We start from the raw sequence: 16,908 nt of genomic DNA, 5'->3' as shown, positions 1-16,908 counted from the left end.
ATGCTCAGTAACATCTTTCGTTTGATACCCATATCGTACAAACATTCTAGAGTCACCCTTGGTCCACCTTTATGGCGATATCTCGAAAAGGTGTCCACCTATAGAACTAAGGATTACTCCCTTTTAAAATACTCATTACCATCTTTCATTTGATACCCATATCACACAAACACATTCTAGAGTCACCCCTGGCCCACCCTAATGGCGATATCTCGAAAAGGCGTCCACCTATAGACCTAATGCCTACTCCCTCTTAAAATGCTCAGTAACACCTTTCGTTTGATACCCATATCGTACAAACATTCTAGAGTCACCCCTGGCCCACCCTAATGGCGATATCTCGAAAAGGCGTCCACCTATAGACCTAATGCCCACTCCCTCTTAAAATGCTGAGTAACACCTTTCGTTTGATACCCATATCGTACAAACATTCTAGAGTCACCCCTCGCCCACCCTAATGGCGATATCTCGAAAAGGCGTCCACCTATAGACCTAATGCCCACTCCCTCTTAAAATGCTCAGTAACACCTTTCGTTCGATACCCATATCGTACAAACATTCTAGAGTCACCCCTGGCCCACCCTAATGGCGATATCTCGAAAAGGCGTCCACCTATAGACCTAATGCCCACTCCCTCTTAAAATGCTCAGTAACATCTTTCGTTTGATACCCATATCGTACAAACATTCTAGAGTCACCCTTGGTCCACCTTTATGGCGATATCTCGAAAATGCGTCCACCTATAGAACTAAGGATTACTCCCTTTTAAAATACTCATTACCATCTTTCATTTGATACCCATATCATACAAACACATTCTAGAGTCACCCCTGGCCCACCCTAATGGCGACATTTCGAAAAGGCGTCCACCTATAGACCTAATGCCCACTCCCTCTTAAAATGCTCAGTAACACTTTTCGTTTGATACCCATATCATACAAACATTCTAGAGTCACCCCTGGCCCACCCTAATGGCGATATCTCGAAAAGGCGTCCACCTATAGACCTAATGCCCACTCCCTCTTAAAATGCTCAGTAAAACCTTTCATTTGATTCCCATATCGTACAAACACATTCTAGAGACACCCCTGGTCCACCTTTATGGCGATATCTCGAAACGGCGTCCACCTATGGAACTAAGGATCACTCCTTTTCAAAATACTCATTAACAGCTTTCATTTGATACCCATATCGTACAAACAAAATCTAGAGTCAGCCCTGGTCCACCTTTATGGCGATTTCTCGAAAAGGCGTTCACCTATAGAACTAAAGCCCATTCCCTTTTAAAATACTCATTACCACCTTTCATTTGATACCCATATCGTACAAACACATTCTAGAGTCACCCCTGGTCCACCTTAATGGCGATATCCCGAAAAGGCGTCCACCGATAGACCTAAGGCCCACTCCCTCTTAAAATGCTCAGTAACACCTTTCATTTGATTCCCATATCGTACAAACACATTCTAGAGTCACCCCTGGCCCACCCTAATGGCGATATCTCGAAAAGGCGTCCACCTATAGACCTAATGCCCACTCCCTCTTAAAATGCTCAGTAACACCTTTCATTTGATTCCCATATCGTACAAACACATTGTAGAGACACCCCTGGTCCACCTTTATGGCAATATCTCGAAACGGCGTCCACCTATGGAACTAAGGATCACTCCTTTTCAAAATACTCATTAACAGCTTTCATTTGATACCCATATCGTACAAACAAAATCTAGAGTCAGCCCTGGTCCACCTTTATGGCGATATCCCTAAATGGCGTCCATCCATAGAACTATGGCCCACTTCCTCATAAAATACTCTTTAATGCCTTTCATGTGATACACATGTCATACAACCACATTCCAGGGTTACCCTAGGTTCATTTTCCTACATGGTGATTTTCCTTATTTTGTCTCCATAGCTCTCAACTGAGTATGTAATGTTCGGTTACACCCGAACTTAGCCTTCCTTACTTTTTTTTTTTATTTTTCAGTTTTTCGAGATTTTTCGAATTTTGCCATTTTTATTATTATTTTTTTTTTTCATAAAAAACCGATCAATTCTGCAATCATCCCAACTAATCCCGGAGTGGGCCGATTTTGTTTTATATTTGTTTTTATTTAATTGAAAAAAAAAATTTTCAAAAATAAAATTTTTTTTTTATCCATTTTATTTATATAACAAAAAAATGTAAGAAAATGATTTTTAAGTATTCTTTTCTTTATATATTATGGTAATCTACGATTAAAATGACTCGCTTTCGCTGTCCAGCAACTGCATTAGGCCGGTACACACATACATTCGTATTCAATACTTATCTACGTTTATTAAATAATTTCATCGAAATATCATGGCATCAAATAAACAATTGGATCGATGTTGCAATCCTTTTGAGTTGGAGTCTCATTATAAAAAAATTGGTTTGCGTCCAGCGACTGACGCTATGAAAGTAGTGTTAGGATTAGGTGATTATTATTTATTATGCAGTTCATGTCGTAAAGAAGCTTCGAAAATAGTTAAGCAACCCGCAAGTAACAGTTGTTTGTATGTTAAACACTTTTCAAATTCAGAAGAACAAAGAATTTTTAAAATATTTAAACGCCAGAAAATAAATTCATAATTTGTTACATTATTTTTAGGACTGTGTCAGTCATTAATCCTGGTTATTTTAATCGTAGATTACCATAATATATAAAGAAAATAATACTTAAAAATCATTTTAATTGATAAAAAAATTTTTTATTTTTGAAAACAAAAACGGTGTTTTTTTTAAAATTCATAACTTTTTTTGAGGTGGATGAAAAAATTTGAAAAAATTCTGAAAAACGTCTTTCGTAAGCTAGCAAAGAAGAAAAACTTTCAGCCAATTCTAAAGGGGTCGGGTTCAAAATTGGTTGAAATGGGATGGAATACCCCATATATATCTTAATATATAAAAATCATGTGTCACATTGTTTGTCCGCGATGGACTCCTAAACTACTGAACCGATTTTGAAGTTTTTTTCCCCCGTGCGTAGTTTGATCTAACTTGAAATATAGGATAGGTTATATCGGTTTTTTATATGTTTATACGTAATAATAAAATGTTACGTATACGCACCGGCACTCATATTTGCAGGTGGAGCGGATATACTTCCGTGTAATTGGTTGGTGTGTAATTAAACAACGTTATCAATAAAAAATATTATAGCGAATGATATCAAGTATATCACATCACCAGGCCCGCCGAGAGGGGGGGGGGCGGGGGGATTACCCCCGGACCCAGGGTTTCTGAGGGCTCCTGCGATTTAGAGGTACTAGGACATTTTTTTTAATTCAGGAGAGTCTTTAGTTGTTCCATGTGCAATTTTTAAGCCGAATTTCAAAGCAACGAATATCTGCATTTCGTGTTAATATTATACTGAAGTGTGAAAAATAAAAATCTATATATATAAAAAGAAAGGCTAAAATGTGTGTTAGTTGGTCGCCGGTTTTTGAAGAGATGCGTCGGTCGATTTTGTTCAAGCTTTCACACAAGTTGCGTATACCTCACGCGGTGGTTATTACACAGCTTTGGTTGCGATCGACGTCTAGAGATATAGGCCGAAAAATTGGCCCGGGTACCCCTAAAATGTGTGGGTAATATAATATGGATATCAAATGGAAGCCGTTGCTGAGAGCTCTAAATTAATTTTCATTCTGATATTCGATTTAGTCGCATCAACCTGGCAAAACTGATAAATATGCATGCGAAGCCGAAATAGAGACATGAATTAATAATACCCACATACCTATTTACATACGTCTTATTCAATTTGCCTGAAACTAGGTATATAAATTTGCCTATATTATTATTTACGATCCTTTTTTCCGGGAATTAGACCAGAGACGGGCTGTGACTGGGACTGAGACTCGGAGTGGGACTGGGACTGGAACAAAATACATACCACTAGGACAGGCAATACGAGATGAAGACGAATGAGAAGAACGTGAGAGAAGAGAAAAGAGAGAAGGAGACTGAGAAAGAAATAGAATGAGACGAATATGGAGATAGATGAAGCGAAAAAGTCGGAGGGAGGAATGATTTATTCATTCAGGATCAGGAAAAAGTGAAGAGGGGTGGGGGGAGGGCGGGGCTAGACGGAAAAATCTTATTAAAATGTATGCAGATATGCCAAATTTAGGGCAGAACAACGTCTGCCGGGTCTGCTAGTATATATATATACAAGCTATAACTTTTTGAAGACTATCTGGGGAGCCTAACTAAACCGTTGCCGGATACTTAAAGGCAAGTGCCATCGAATCGCAGACTAAAGACTTGCTAAATTTCGTCCGAGTTTCCACACGGAAGCGATTTCTCTATTAAGAAGCATTAGAGGCGGTAAAATTGGGTAGAGCGCCAAGGGCTATGCCTCTATTCCGAAAACGTGTAACTTCTGGCCACTCACCATAGACCCTGTTTATTATGCTTTAGGTAAAAAATCTATAACTTTTCCATAATAAATCGATACATTTTGGTAACATATCGATAGCAAATCGATACATTTTCTATAGTAAATCGAATAATCGCTAACAAATCGATAGCTTTACGATAAATAATCAATTAAATTTAGATAATAAATCGATAAATTTTCAATTATAAATTGATAACTTTTCTATAATAAACCGATAACTCGTCGATAAAAAATCGACAACATTTGTAAGCAGTGGCAAATTTATAACACTTCGATTCGATAACTCGTCCATAAGAAATGGGTAACACCCATAACCCATCGATAACAAACCGATAGCTTGTAGATAAAAAATGGATAAAGCTGGAGACATTGGTGCTTTATCGGTAACCGTATCGGTAACCTTATAACAGCTGATTCGACCAACCTTATGTGAATCAATGCAATCGATTATTGGTGCCGCTAAGGTCGTAACCGTATCGTAGCCAACCAATTGGTTTTTGGTTTACCGTCGTAACGATAAACAGCTGATTACGTTAGGGATACGACTACAGCGATACGACAAACGGCACCAATGACTCCCGCTTAACACGCGTCCGGCTTCAGTTCATGCTTCAGTTTTCTATTCGGTTTTGGCTAGTAATCTTTCTTTTCCACTCCCCTGCTTTTGTTTTTCCTTTCTATATTCCATGCAACTTCCAAAGACTACGCCTATGCTAACGCCTATCTTACGCCTAAATTCTGAATACCCTCATACCTTGAGCAAAGCAGTTTACACATCAAAATGGTAGTTGTTTATTTACTCGGATAATGAGAGATAATGAGCGCTTTCGATGAACACAGATGTTTATCAATCGTTGAGTAATACTTTTTTGAACGCATCGTTGAGTAGTTTTGATCGCCTCAACGGTTGTGATTTTACGTAAAATTATTGAGCACAATTTAAGGATAATTACATTGTGGACAAAACAAGTGTATCTTATCCGTCAATTTCCTTACAGGATGTTCAAGATGGCTACCTTTTAACGTTTTGGAAGCATTTTGGCAGCATGTTCAATATGGCGACGCATCCGGTCGGCTATCTTCAGCGGGTGATAGAAAGAGATACAGGATGAGATCACGATAGTAATCGATATTTGTAATTTTGACGTCTGTGCCGAAAATATCACTCTTGTCGTATCCACCTTACCTTCTTTGGCAGTTGGCTCAACTCGCATCATAATAATTTTTTTTTTTTTTCGAAAAGTTCGATACAACTTTTTTAGTGAAATGCCCAATACAGATAAACAAAAATTAGATAAAAATCAGCTATCGAATTGAGATGAAGAATATGCGCGCTCGCAATCTTTTGATTTCTAATACCACTTTTCAATTTAAATTCCATTAGGTTAAAGTGGTTTCCTGTGGGGGCATATATTGACCGGTGGCAGGAGTTTCGTTGTGATAGAACTTTAATTCCATTACTTTTGAACCATTTTAAATTGCATATGCGCATCAATCAATCAATTTGTCTCAATGGCTTGTCATGCATAAATTACGCACGCACTCATGCACATTTTTACTCACAAAAGTTGGATGTCCTACAGAGACTTTTCATAGCAATTACGGAAACACAATTCAGAACAGAAGTGTATTTGCAACGTACATAAATGCAGCTCAACGAAAAACCCGCTGCATCAGCCCTTGTGATACTTCTTAGTATCTATAACAACACAAATTTCACTCAAGCTTACGATTGTCAAACGCTGCTGCATGACAACGGAGTAAACGAAACTGATTGGAAAAATTTAGAGCCATGCTTAGGCGTAGTTAATAGCGAAGGAATATCCACGAATACCAGTGAAAATGTATGGCGTCTAATAAAAACGGTAATTTCATAGAAATTTGCAAGAAAACATTGATTTCGTGACCTTTTTACGACTTTGCAGGCTTTTGATGGCGTAGAAAATATACCAGCCGAAGTTTATGCCAAAATACATTTGGTCCTCACAGCCATCACAATGGATGAGTTGCATAATATCAGCATGTCACGTGTGGAAATTGTGGAGGCATTTGGTCGAGTGCATGCCCTGAGGAGTAGCGATATGAGCCAAGGCTTTAGTGAAGCACAAATGGCATTAATTGCAAGCAAAGTGCGTAATGAATGGCTGGGCAAGGAACCGCAAACATATTCGGAATATGATTTGATTTCATTGGGTGAAATTGTATGCCATCTGAATGAGAGCGATATCGAGAATATACATGCAGATGCTTTCAAGTAAGGTTTTTACGCTTTCAAAAATATTGGATTCTAGTGATGTGCAGTCTAGGGTTCTTAAGCAATCGAAACTGAGGAAACGGCTCGCAAGTAAAGGCGAGTATTTAAATCATTTTTAAATATTTTTCAGCTAACTCAGAAAGAGTCTTATACACTGAAAGAAATGGTGCTAGTAAAATCAACAAGTCTATTCTGTTGTTCTTGACTTAACGGAGATTCGGTGAAATTGATCGAATTACGGTTAATTCGACCGAGTTCTTTCTAAAGCGAACAAATTAGTTTAGTCATTTCAACTGAAGAGAAATTGTCGCTCTTAAGTTTACAAAATTCTGTAAAATTGACAGATTCCTAATCAATCTAACTAATTTTTTTGTTAACACAACTGATCTCACTGATCAGTTCAACAGCAATCAACAGTCAATACATGAGCAAATTTCAAAAAGAATTTTACGCTCACTGCGCTCTCTACTTTGTACTTATGACGATGGTGCCATTTGTTTAAAAAAAAAAACACCAAAAAAAAACCCAACAAATCGAAAAACACACAAATTGGGAAAACAACAAAAAACTAGTTTTTCAGTTATCAATACAAAACGAAAAACCCTTTTTAGAATTTACTGTGCAAAAAATTATGAGATACCGGGATACCTATTTATCGGGTCAATTTTGTAACCTCTCCTCCGAGCGAAATGCAAAATTGCTCCCCCTTGTTGCAAAAGTTTTGCTTGAACGAACAGGATTTTTCCAAAGTTAGTAACATTTTGTTCAAGTTTTTACGAATTTTCACTCACGCGAACGTATCTAATAATATAATAAAAACATCCTTTTTTAATGTTAATGTTTCCTACAACATAAAAGTTTGAGTTGTTTTGGAATCTTTTCAACTTAAAGTGTTACGAAAATTAAACTTGCCGAATTACATGAAAAGTTACTTCATTGGTGAATTACCTTCCTGCGATTTGATTGTTTACTTTTCTATAACTTACAAGTTCTTTATTTAAAATGTTATGTCAAACATTTATACTACAAGTACTACTATTTTCATTTATATTTGCAAAGCGAAGTTCAAAACTATAAATTAAATCTTAATATATAAAAAACACGTGTCACACAATTGAGGTCAATGGACACCTAAACTACTGAACCGATTTTGAATTTGTTTTGCACCCCGTGTGTATTTTGATCTAACTTGAAATATAGGATAGGTGACTGGGTGACTAGGGTCTCGAGATATAGGCCAAAACGTGGACCCGGGTACCCCTAGAGTGTGTTTATAGAATATGGCAACCAAATGAAAGCTGTTGATGAGTGCTTTAGTAGAGGGTAATTTTCATACCCCTGGGTGTGTAGGGTTTCGAGCTATAGGCTATAGGGGGGTGGGGGGGAGGGCAGATTCAGACGGAAAAAGCTTATTAAAATGTATGCAGATAGGCCAAATTTAGGACAGAACAACGTCTGCCGGGTCTTCTAGTAAATTATAAAATATAAAATTTGGTGAAAGTGTGTTTAATAAAACAAAATAATAAAGTGTATAATGTTTAATGTGTGCCAGCATATTTGATGTGTGCCCAATTGAAGTTGTGCGTGCTCCGCCTACCACCCCGAATGCCCTGGGTTCACACCCCGGGCAAAGCAACATCAAAATTTTAGAAATAAGGTTTTTCAATTAGAAGACAATTTTTCTAAGCGAAGTCGCCCTCGGCAGTATTTGGCAAACACTTCGAGTGTATTTCTGCCATGAAAAGCTCTCAGTTGAAAACTCATCTGCCTCGCAGATGCCGTTCAGAGTCGGCATAAAACAAGTAGGTCCGGTCCCGCCAATTTGTAGGAAAAATTAAAAAGGAGCACGACGCAAATTGGAAGAGAGCGGGCCTTAGATCTTTTCGGAGGTTATCGCGCCTTACATTTAATTTTGGTTTTTTAGTAAGTGCATACATATGTATGTATATGTAGCAAGCATGCGTATTTATGTATTCACATATTTACGTATGTATGTATATGGCAGCATAGGGTACATTCGTACAAAGCTGGCGCAACAACTTTTTTTGTTCATTTGACTAATAAAACGGTCAATTACGAATCAACGATTTGTGCGCAGTTGATTCAACATGTTGTTGCGATGGATAAAAATTTACAGAAATTTCGGTTGAATTGACCCGTATTTCTGTTGATTTTACTAGTTTTTTCTTTCAGTGTAGGCCGTTCACGTTCCGCATTTACTATTATGCACCATTTTCCTTACGAATTTGCATACCAAAATGCGCCTTAATGCGGTCGCATTTTCACATTAGCATTTTTTTTTTTATTACAAATGCGGAAATCTACACTTTCGTATTTGTGTTTGGACATTTTTTTTTCGAAAGGTGTTTCAGATATTCTTCCATATAAAGTTTTAATATGCGCACTTTGAATCATAGATTGTATTGAAAAAAGGTGGGTAGACGCTAGGAGTATTGGAAGGAAAAGATCTCCTGAAGATTGAAAGCCCCCCTATCTGCACATCACTTGCTTTTTCATATGCTATCAAGATTCAATAAATACATCTTTTTAACTTAAGATTTGCAGCTGAGTTTATTGGTTCAATCGATGCTTGTCCTGAAACCCAATTGCGAAATTTCGCCAAATTAGCAATGCGTGAAGATGCCTTCGGAGAGGCCAAAGGTTGGTCAAAAATTGATGTAAGTATATAATGTATATAACGTTACAAACATGAATTTGGATGATGGCCTAGACGGTTTCAGGTGGTCATACCAAATCGTTCCGGAGATGGTTTGGCTAGTATCTTAAAGGTGCTTGTTACCGGAACGTGCCGTATCTGCATTCGGCAAAGGACCATCAACATCGATAACACTCCCAAGGCCTTCGGAGAATGTTCTTCTCGCTACAATAATAACAACATAACCATCCCCAAAACTTTCGGGAAGTATCGCATGTTCTGGTAGCGATAAGGACATTCCTCGAAGGTTGATGGTCCTTTGCCGGATATAGATCCAGTACGTTCCAGTAACGAGCAACATTAAGGTACTAGCCCGACCATCTCGGAAACGATTTAATATGTCCACATTGAACCTTCTAGGCCATCCCACCACAAACCCAGAGCCTCGCCTGCTAAATATGTTTTTAACACAAGGGATTGTATACCTTTTTTCAGTCCTTTCATGTGGTTATCATTATCATTAGTTGGCGCTTAACCGCCTAGGCGATTTTGTCTGTTTGGTAACATGTCACGCCAGCTATGCCTTTCTCGCGATACTGACGCTAATTGGGAACACGAAGGGAGGTCAAGTCTTCTTTCATCTGCTTCTCCCAACCAGTGGAGGTCTTCTCTATCCACTGCTTCCAAACTGCGGTGTCCATTGAAATACTTTCTTGGCCGGAACATCTTCGTACATTCGTATAACATGTCCTAGCCAGTGAAGCCTTTGGGTTTATATTCACTGCACTATCGTCATATCTGCGTAAAACTCATACAGCTTATCATTTTACCTTCTTCCATACTCGCCGTCGGCATCACGGACAGCATCATAAATCTTCCGGATAACTCTTCTGTCGAAAAATTCGAGAGCCAACTTATCTCCTCGCGACACCGTCCATGATACCGAGCCATACATATATCAGGGAAGGTATGAAGAGCGACTTGTAGAGCGTGATTTTTGCTCTTCTCCAGAAGATTTTTCTTTTCAATGGCCTACTCAGTCCAAAGTAGCACGTTATTCTACAGCTCAGTAATCAAAGAGCTGACATTGTTTTTGCACAGTCTCGAATTTATATTTATAGTTTCTTCAACGCAATTGTCAACCTCACCTATCTGTTGGAGCGATTAAGGTAACCTAGAAGGTTCAACGTTGTTACATCAAATCGGTCCCGCGATGGTCGGACCGTTATTCTAATTATTTTCCGGATCGTTCCAGATAAATAACCGGCAAAAAACCATCAACATCGATAAAGCTCCCCAAAACATTCGGAGTCCACTTATCGCTAAAAGAAGAAGCTGCAATCATAATCTATGATTTTCTGATCAAGTGCAGATCAGTAGACCTAAAAGTTATAAAGGTTCTTTTATCATTAAAAAAAAAGAGGACTGTAGGCTCATGACAGGTATTCTGACTGGACATGACCTTCTATCGTCTAGTGCTTTTAAACCAGGCCTAGTCAGTGATAGCAGATGTAGGAAATGCGAGTTGGAAATGGAAGCGATCGAGCATGATTTGGCTCGTGCCCTGCGTTTGCAAGGGTACTTACTTACTTAATTGGCGCATAACCTTTTAAACGGTTATGGCCGTCCAACAAGGCGCTCCAGTCGCTTCTTCTGAGGGTTAACTGGCGGCAATTGGTCACACTAAGGGAATTTGAATAGTTTTCCACCTGGCCTCTCCAGCGGCGTGGCGGGCTCCGATAAAAATACTTTCTTAGCCGGAGTGTCATCTTTTATTCGCATAACATGGCCTACATTTTAATTCGTTGGATTATGTTGATGTCTGCGTAAAGCCCGTACAGTTTATCATAAAACTTTCTTCGGTACTCGCCTCGCCAACGTAAATCTTTCGCCAGGCTAAAACTCCAGCTATCGGGAGTGATACAGTTACCAGTTCTAGAAGCAGCATATGTCCTAGAAATCTTCTAGTATTTCCCAAGGGGGTGAAGCTATTTAACAACATAGTTTTTCAATACGATTTTCAGTTTGGCCATTTAACGAACTTCTACACTATTGTATTCTGTCTATGTGAGGTCCTCAGGGACCGACCAATTCATCCCAAGCTAACCTATCGCTTTGGCGGGATACCTGGCGTGCCTTGATATGTAGAGGCCGCAATCGCCTAGCTGGTTAAGTACCAATCAATGATAATTAAGAACCACATCCACCACAGTAAAAATATTTGAAATAAGCTCGAGATGGTTCTAAACCATTGTTACCATATTTTCTTTCAAAAGGTGAGCACAATTGGCAACATCATAAATGGTCTCTCCCAGTCCGAACTAGCTGCTATAGATGAAAGTACTTTACAACTGAATCAATTCTATGTGCAAAAACAGAATGGAAAATTTAAATATATCAAAAGCATTAGTACAACAACAAATAACAGCAGCAATATATCTAAAGATAAAAGAAATAGGACAAATAGAACAAAAGGCGACGACTGCAATAATAACTAGAAGAAATTGTCAACGAAAATAGAAGATATAAAATGAATGTACTTCTATATACATAACCATGACGCAATAAAACCATGGCGCTTTTCATCGTACTCATCCCGCTCTTGTTCCTATCCAAGTCTATCTATCACCATTGCCCTTAAACTTATCCTTATTTTTAATCTTCCTGTTACCCTCTTTTTACTACTATGTCAACAAAACCATTACCCTTATTCTTACTTTTACACTCACTCTCCATCTTTCTCTTGTTCTTTGTACTTTTCCGACTTGCCAACTTCCTTTATACCTTTCATGAAAATGAAATGGTATATGAACTTCGTCACGAATCTCAAAATTGTAAGTCTTAAAGGAAAATAGATAGACCCACCATTAAGTATACCGAAATTATCACAATAAAGAGCTGAGTGGATTTAGCCATGTCCGTCTGTCCGTCTGTCTGTTTGTATGCAAACTAGTCCCTCAATTTTTGTGATATCTAGGTGTCCGATTAGACATTTGTCGGAACCGGCCGGGTCGGACCACTATAGCATATATCAGCCATATAACCGATTTTTCAGAAAAGAGGATTTTTGTCATATCTTCCTCAATTTATCAGATTGAATCTTCAAACTTCACCATATGCTTTCGTATCTTGCACATATTATTGTCTGATAAAATGGATGAGATCGGTCGTATATATAGCATATATTACCCACAATCGATTGTTCAGATAAGAAGCTTTTCGTAATTACTGCCCCATTTTAACATCTAGAGACTTCAAATGCCACCGAATGCTTACGTATAGAGCATTCATTGTTGTCTGAAAAAATTGTATAGATCGGTAATATATCATCATATATATTATTTCTAATTGCGGTTTTTATGTACGGGTCCCTTTTTCCTCTTATTTGGAATCCAAATCTATAAATAAAGTTTTGGTTGTAAAGATGGGGATTCGGGCTCTTAGCGAGCTTTGGGCAATTTTGGTCGTAGTGCTTTTGTTTAGCTATATTTTATTAAAATAATTTGTTAAAAATAATAAACGATATGAGCACACAAAGAAATCTATTTATACTATGGCACTATTGTGGATATTAACACTGCATTATCTACATTTTCTATTGTACACTAGATGGCAGCGAAAGCTGTAAGTTTTAAGATTGACGGCAGTTGCTGTTATACGCTAGATGGCAGGGCAAGCGGTAAGTTAATAGAACAGCTGATTTCTGTTGATATTTGATAAGCGACTTATATTGGTTGCGCAAGATGCGCACTGGTCAGGCTCGTATAGTATATATCTCATACAACCGATTGTTCAGATAACAAACTTTTCGTAATTTCACCAAATGCTTACGAATATAGCATATATTGTTGTCTAAAAAAATCATATAAATATGTGGTATATATAGTATATTCCCCACATAAGCTGTCTTTAAACATCACTTAGGATGTACATCTGTTCACTATATATTTCTTATCTTATACAGCTGATTATTTGGATATTACGAATGGGATAAGATTATTGTTCAGTCCCATTCATGAAAGGTATGAAGTCTTCAGCGAAGCCGAAGACAGTCCTGTCCTTACTTGTTTCTTCCCATTTCCTTTATTTTCTCTTTTTTCATATTCCCGTTTCCAATATCGAGTTACACTCTTTTCCGCATACTACATTGTTAAGGTAGTGGCAAAATAGTACCAAACATTTTCCCTTCCTACTACTTTAAAATTCATGACCAGATTATGAGCGCCGTCAAGTTTTTGTGGTTGTACTACTGAGATCCCCTGTCTTGTTTTAATTGCGTCATGGTACATAACTATATTCTATGAAACCGTTTTTACGATGTGACTATTTTAAATTTTAAAATAAATACACTTTTCATCGACGGCTTTTAATTTATGTGTACAGTTCTAGGGTCGTTACTACATATCGAGAACAAAGAAATTACTTTCGCGTTTCAAAAATTGACAATTTGGAATCGTTCTTCCAGCAACATCGCGATACAGAGATTTGTGCTAGGAAGATCAGGGGCGGATGCAGAGAGACTACACAAAAAAAATTACTTATTCGGTTAGCAGAATATCAACGAGATCGGTTATGAAATGGCAGGTCAATCCAATCAGAGAGGAACGGAGCGGAGAAGGGTACGGCTCAGAGAGAGAGCTATCTCACAGTACCGTGCAGCATTGTAAATTGTCTAAAGTTTAGGAGCAGTGATCGACACAACAAACCTGGAGAATAAGCTCTCAGCGTGGGCCTGAGAGGTGGTCAAAGTAAGCCGAATACAGTTCAGGAGTTTCGCTGCAAAAAACCTTCGGTACAGCAACCAGTATGAACGGGAAGAAGCTTCACATGTCAGAATGTAACAAACACTTATAACTAGCGAAACGGCACTAAATCGATCCCACATATGAACTTTTTGAGTTTATCCCGGACTTTGGGCGCTTTAACGAATATATTAAGTAAAATTGAAGCTAAATAGCCAAAGTGACAAAGTAAATTAATCTCACTTTTATCTGTAGTTTAAATTCGCAATGAAAAATCTGGTATTAATAGTAAATTAAATTTTTAAATAAAAACTTTAGTAGTAATTCAAGTGTGTGCAAGTAAAACAATTAAAAAACAAGTAAGGAAGGCTAAGTTCGGGTGTAATCGAACATTATATACTCAGCTGAGAGGTTTGGAGACAAATTAAAGGAAAATCACCATGTAGGAAAATGAACCTAGGGTAACCTTGGAATGTGCTTGTATGACATGGGTATCAAATGAAAGGTGTTTATGAGTATTTTAAAAGGGAGTGGGCCTTAGTTCTATAGGTGGGCGCCTTTTCGAGATATCGCCATAAAGGTGGACCAAGGGTGACTCTGTAATGCGCTTGTACGATATGGGTATCAAACTGAAGGTATTAATGAGGGTTTTAAAAGGAAGTGGCCCTTAGTTGTATAAGTGAAGGCGTGTTCGAGATATCGAACAAAATGTGGACCAGGGTGACCCAGAACGTCATCTGTCGGATACCGCTAATTTACTTATATATGTAATACCACGAAGAGTATTCCTGCCATGATTCCAAGGGCTTTTGATTTCGCCCTGCAGAACTTTTTCATTTTCTTCTACTTAATATGGTAGGTGTCACACCCATTTTACAAAGTGTTTTCCAAAGTTACATTTTGGGCCAAAAAACCAATCCAATCACCATGTTTCATCCCTTTTTTCGTATTTGGTATAGAATTTTGTAATTTTTTCATTTTTCGAAATTTTCGATATCGAAAAAGTGGGCGTGGTCATAGTCGGATTTTGCTCATTTTTAATACCAAGATAAAGTTAGTTCAGATAAGTACGTGAACTGAGTTTAGTAAAGATATATCGATTTTTGCTCAAGTTATCGTGTTAACGGCCGAGCGGAAGGACAGACGGTCCACTGTGTATAAAAACGAGGCGTGGCTTCAACCGATTTCGCCCATTTTCACAGAAAACAGTTATCGTCATAGAATCTATGCCCTTACCAAATTTCACAAGGATTGGTAAATTTTTGTTCGACTTATGGTACTAAAAGTATTCTAGACAAATTAAATGAAAAAGGGCGGAGCCACGTCCATTTTTAAATGTTCTTTTATTTTTGTATTTTGGTGCACCATATCATTACTGGAGTTGAATGTTAACATAATATACTTATATACTGTAAAGATATTCAATTTTTTGTTAAAATTTGACTTAAATTTTTTTTTTTCTAAAAGTGGGTGTTCGTCATCCGATTTTGCTAATTTTTATTTAGCACACATATAGTAATAGGAGTAAGGTCCCTGCCAAATTTCATCATGATATCTTCAACGACTGCCAAATTACAGCTTGCAAAACTTTAAAATTAACTTCTTTTAAAAGTGGGTGGTGCCACGCCCATTGTCCAAAATTTTACTAATTTTCTATTCTGTGACATACGGTCAACCCACCTACCAAGTTCCATCGCTTTATCCGTGTTTGGTAATGAATTATCGGCCTTTTTCGGTTTTTCGAAATTTTCGATATCATTTTAAATAGCGATCTGAGATGAGTGCCCAGGAACTTACATACCAAATTTCATTAAGATACCTCAAAATTTACTCAAGTTATCGTGTTTACGGACATGGCTAAATGAATTTCTTTTTTTGCCCAGATCATTTTGATATATAGAAGTCTATATCTATCTCGATTAGTTTATGCCGTTACGGATTACCGTTATGCGAACAAAATTAATATACTCTGTGAGCTCTGCTCAGCTGAGTATAACAAGTATTCTTCCTTAAACATCATCTTAGTTTTACAAGCAGTTCCATGCTTGTTACAAATGAAGACTTCCAGTAGCGTACGTAAGTTTTATCACCCGGACTCATGAAGGTTAAAATCTTAAGGTATCAATCTACAAAGCTTAAATTTTATAGGAAAAACTTTGTAAGCATGTTATAAAATTCGTATTTCACTATTTAGAAAAAAACGGGCATGGAAGACCTTCTACGGTCGCTCATATCTTTTAAAAAAGCGTTGCATCGACTTCGAGCACATGTTGTTGTTGCAGCAGTGCTTCGCCCCATACAATAGGTGCGACCGATCACAAATTCTCATCAATGTCCTACTTCGAGGACATCTTCAGTGATAGTGATGAAATTTGTTACTCATCTTTCCTATCGGTTGATTACCACGCCCACTTTCTATATAAAAATAAAAAATTTACATACACGACTCACATACAAATTCGATATATGTAGGTCTGCCGATTTTTTCCAACATATCTGGCTATAAAAAAAATGTTTATTGTTCACAAAAATTCATAAGCACAACAATCTTATATTTTAATTAAAGAATTGAGGGCGATCAACTTGCCTAAAATATTTTCATATGCAGCTCAAAGTTTAAGCGTTAAAAGATGCATAAACCTACATCGCTGGCACTCGATCGAATTATACGCCACTCGATCGATCCTATTTCTACATTAGAAATATTGAATATGTTGCCCAAAATTAACGAAATCTAGTAGAAAGTTAGTGGCAAACACAAAAAATAAATGCAATGATATAAAAAGGAATCATAAAATGCAGGAAATGGATATTTACAGTAAAAAACAA

General features: G+C 37.6%; 1 protein-coding gene across 2 annotated transcripts; it reads left to right on the top strand.

Moving 5' to 3' along the window:
• The first annotated feature begins 5,359 nt into the window (after positions 1–5,359).
• On the top strand, positions 5,360–14,391 carry LOC137248348 (uncharacterized). 2 transcript variants are annotated; one of them, XM_067779218.1, is made up of 4 exons: positions 5,360–6,292; positions 6,353–6,681; positions 9,239–9,359; positions 11,614–14,391. In XM_067779218.1, exons 1-4 carry the CDS (start codon positions 6,074–6,076, stop codon positions 11,833–11,835), a joined length of 891 nt encoding a protein of 296 aa, XP_067635319.1. In that variant the 5' UTR covers positions 5,360–6,073; the 3' UTR covers positions 11,836–14,391. The 2 variants fall into 2 exon arrangements, with proteins under 2 accessions (XP_067635319.1, XP_067635320.1); XM_067779219.1 differs by having other exon boundaries at positions 9,239–9,342; positions 11,614–11,740.
• The last annotated feature ends 2,517 nt before the right edge of the window (positions 14,392–16,908 follow it).

Source organism: Eurosta solidaginis, chromosome 4 (genome assembly GCF_040869045.1).
Source record: "Eurosta solidaginis isolate ZX-2024a chromosome 4, ASM4086904v1, whole genome shotgun sequence".
Taxonomy (NCBI): Eukaryota; Metazoa; Arthropoda; class Insecta; order Diptera; family Tephritidae; genus Eurosta; species Eurosta solidaginis.
This window is presented reverse-complemented; position numbering and strand designations above follow the sequence as displayed.

Bases quoted from the DNA above. Each gene is read 5' to 3' on its own strand.
- LOC137248348 (XM_067779218.1), top strand. From the start codon at position 6,074: ATGCAGCTCAACGAAAAACCCGCTGCATCAGCCCTTGTGATACTTCTT. The intron at 6,682-9,238 runs GTAAGGTTTTTA...TTTTAACTTAAG, and splicing joins ATACATGCAGATGCTTTCAA to ATTTGCAGCTGAGTTTATTG. The intron at 9,360-11,613 runs GTAAGTATATAA...TTCTTTCAAAAG, and splicing joins AAGGTTGGTCAAAAATTGAT to GTGAGCACAATTGGCAACAT.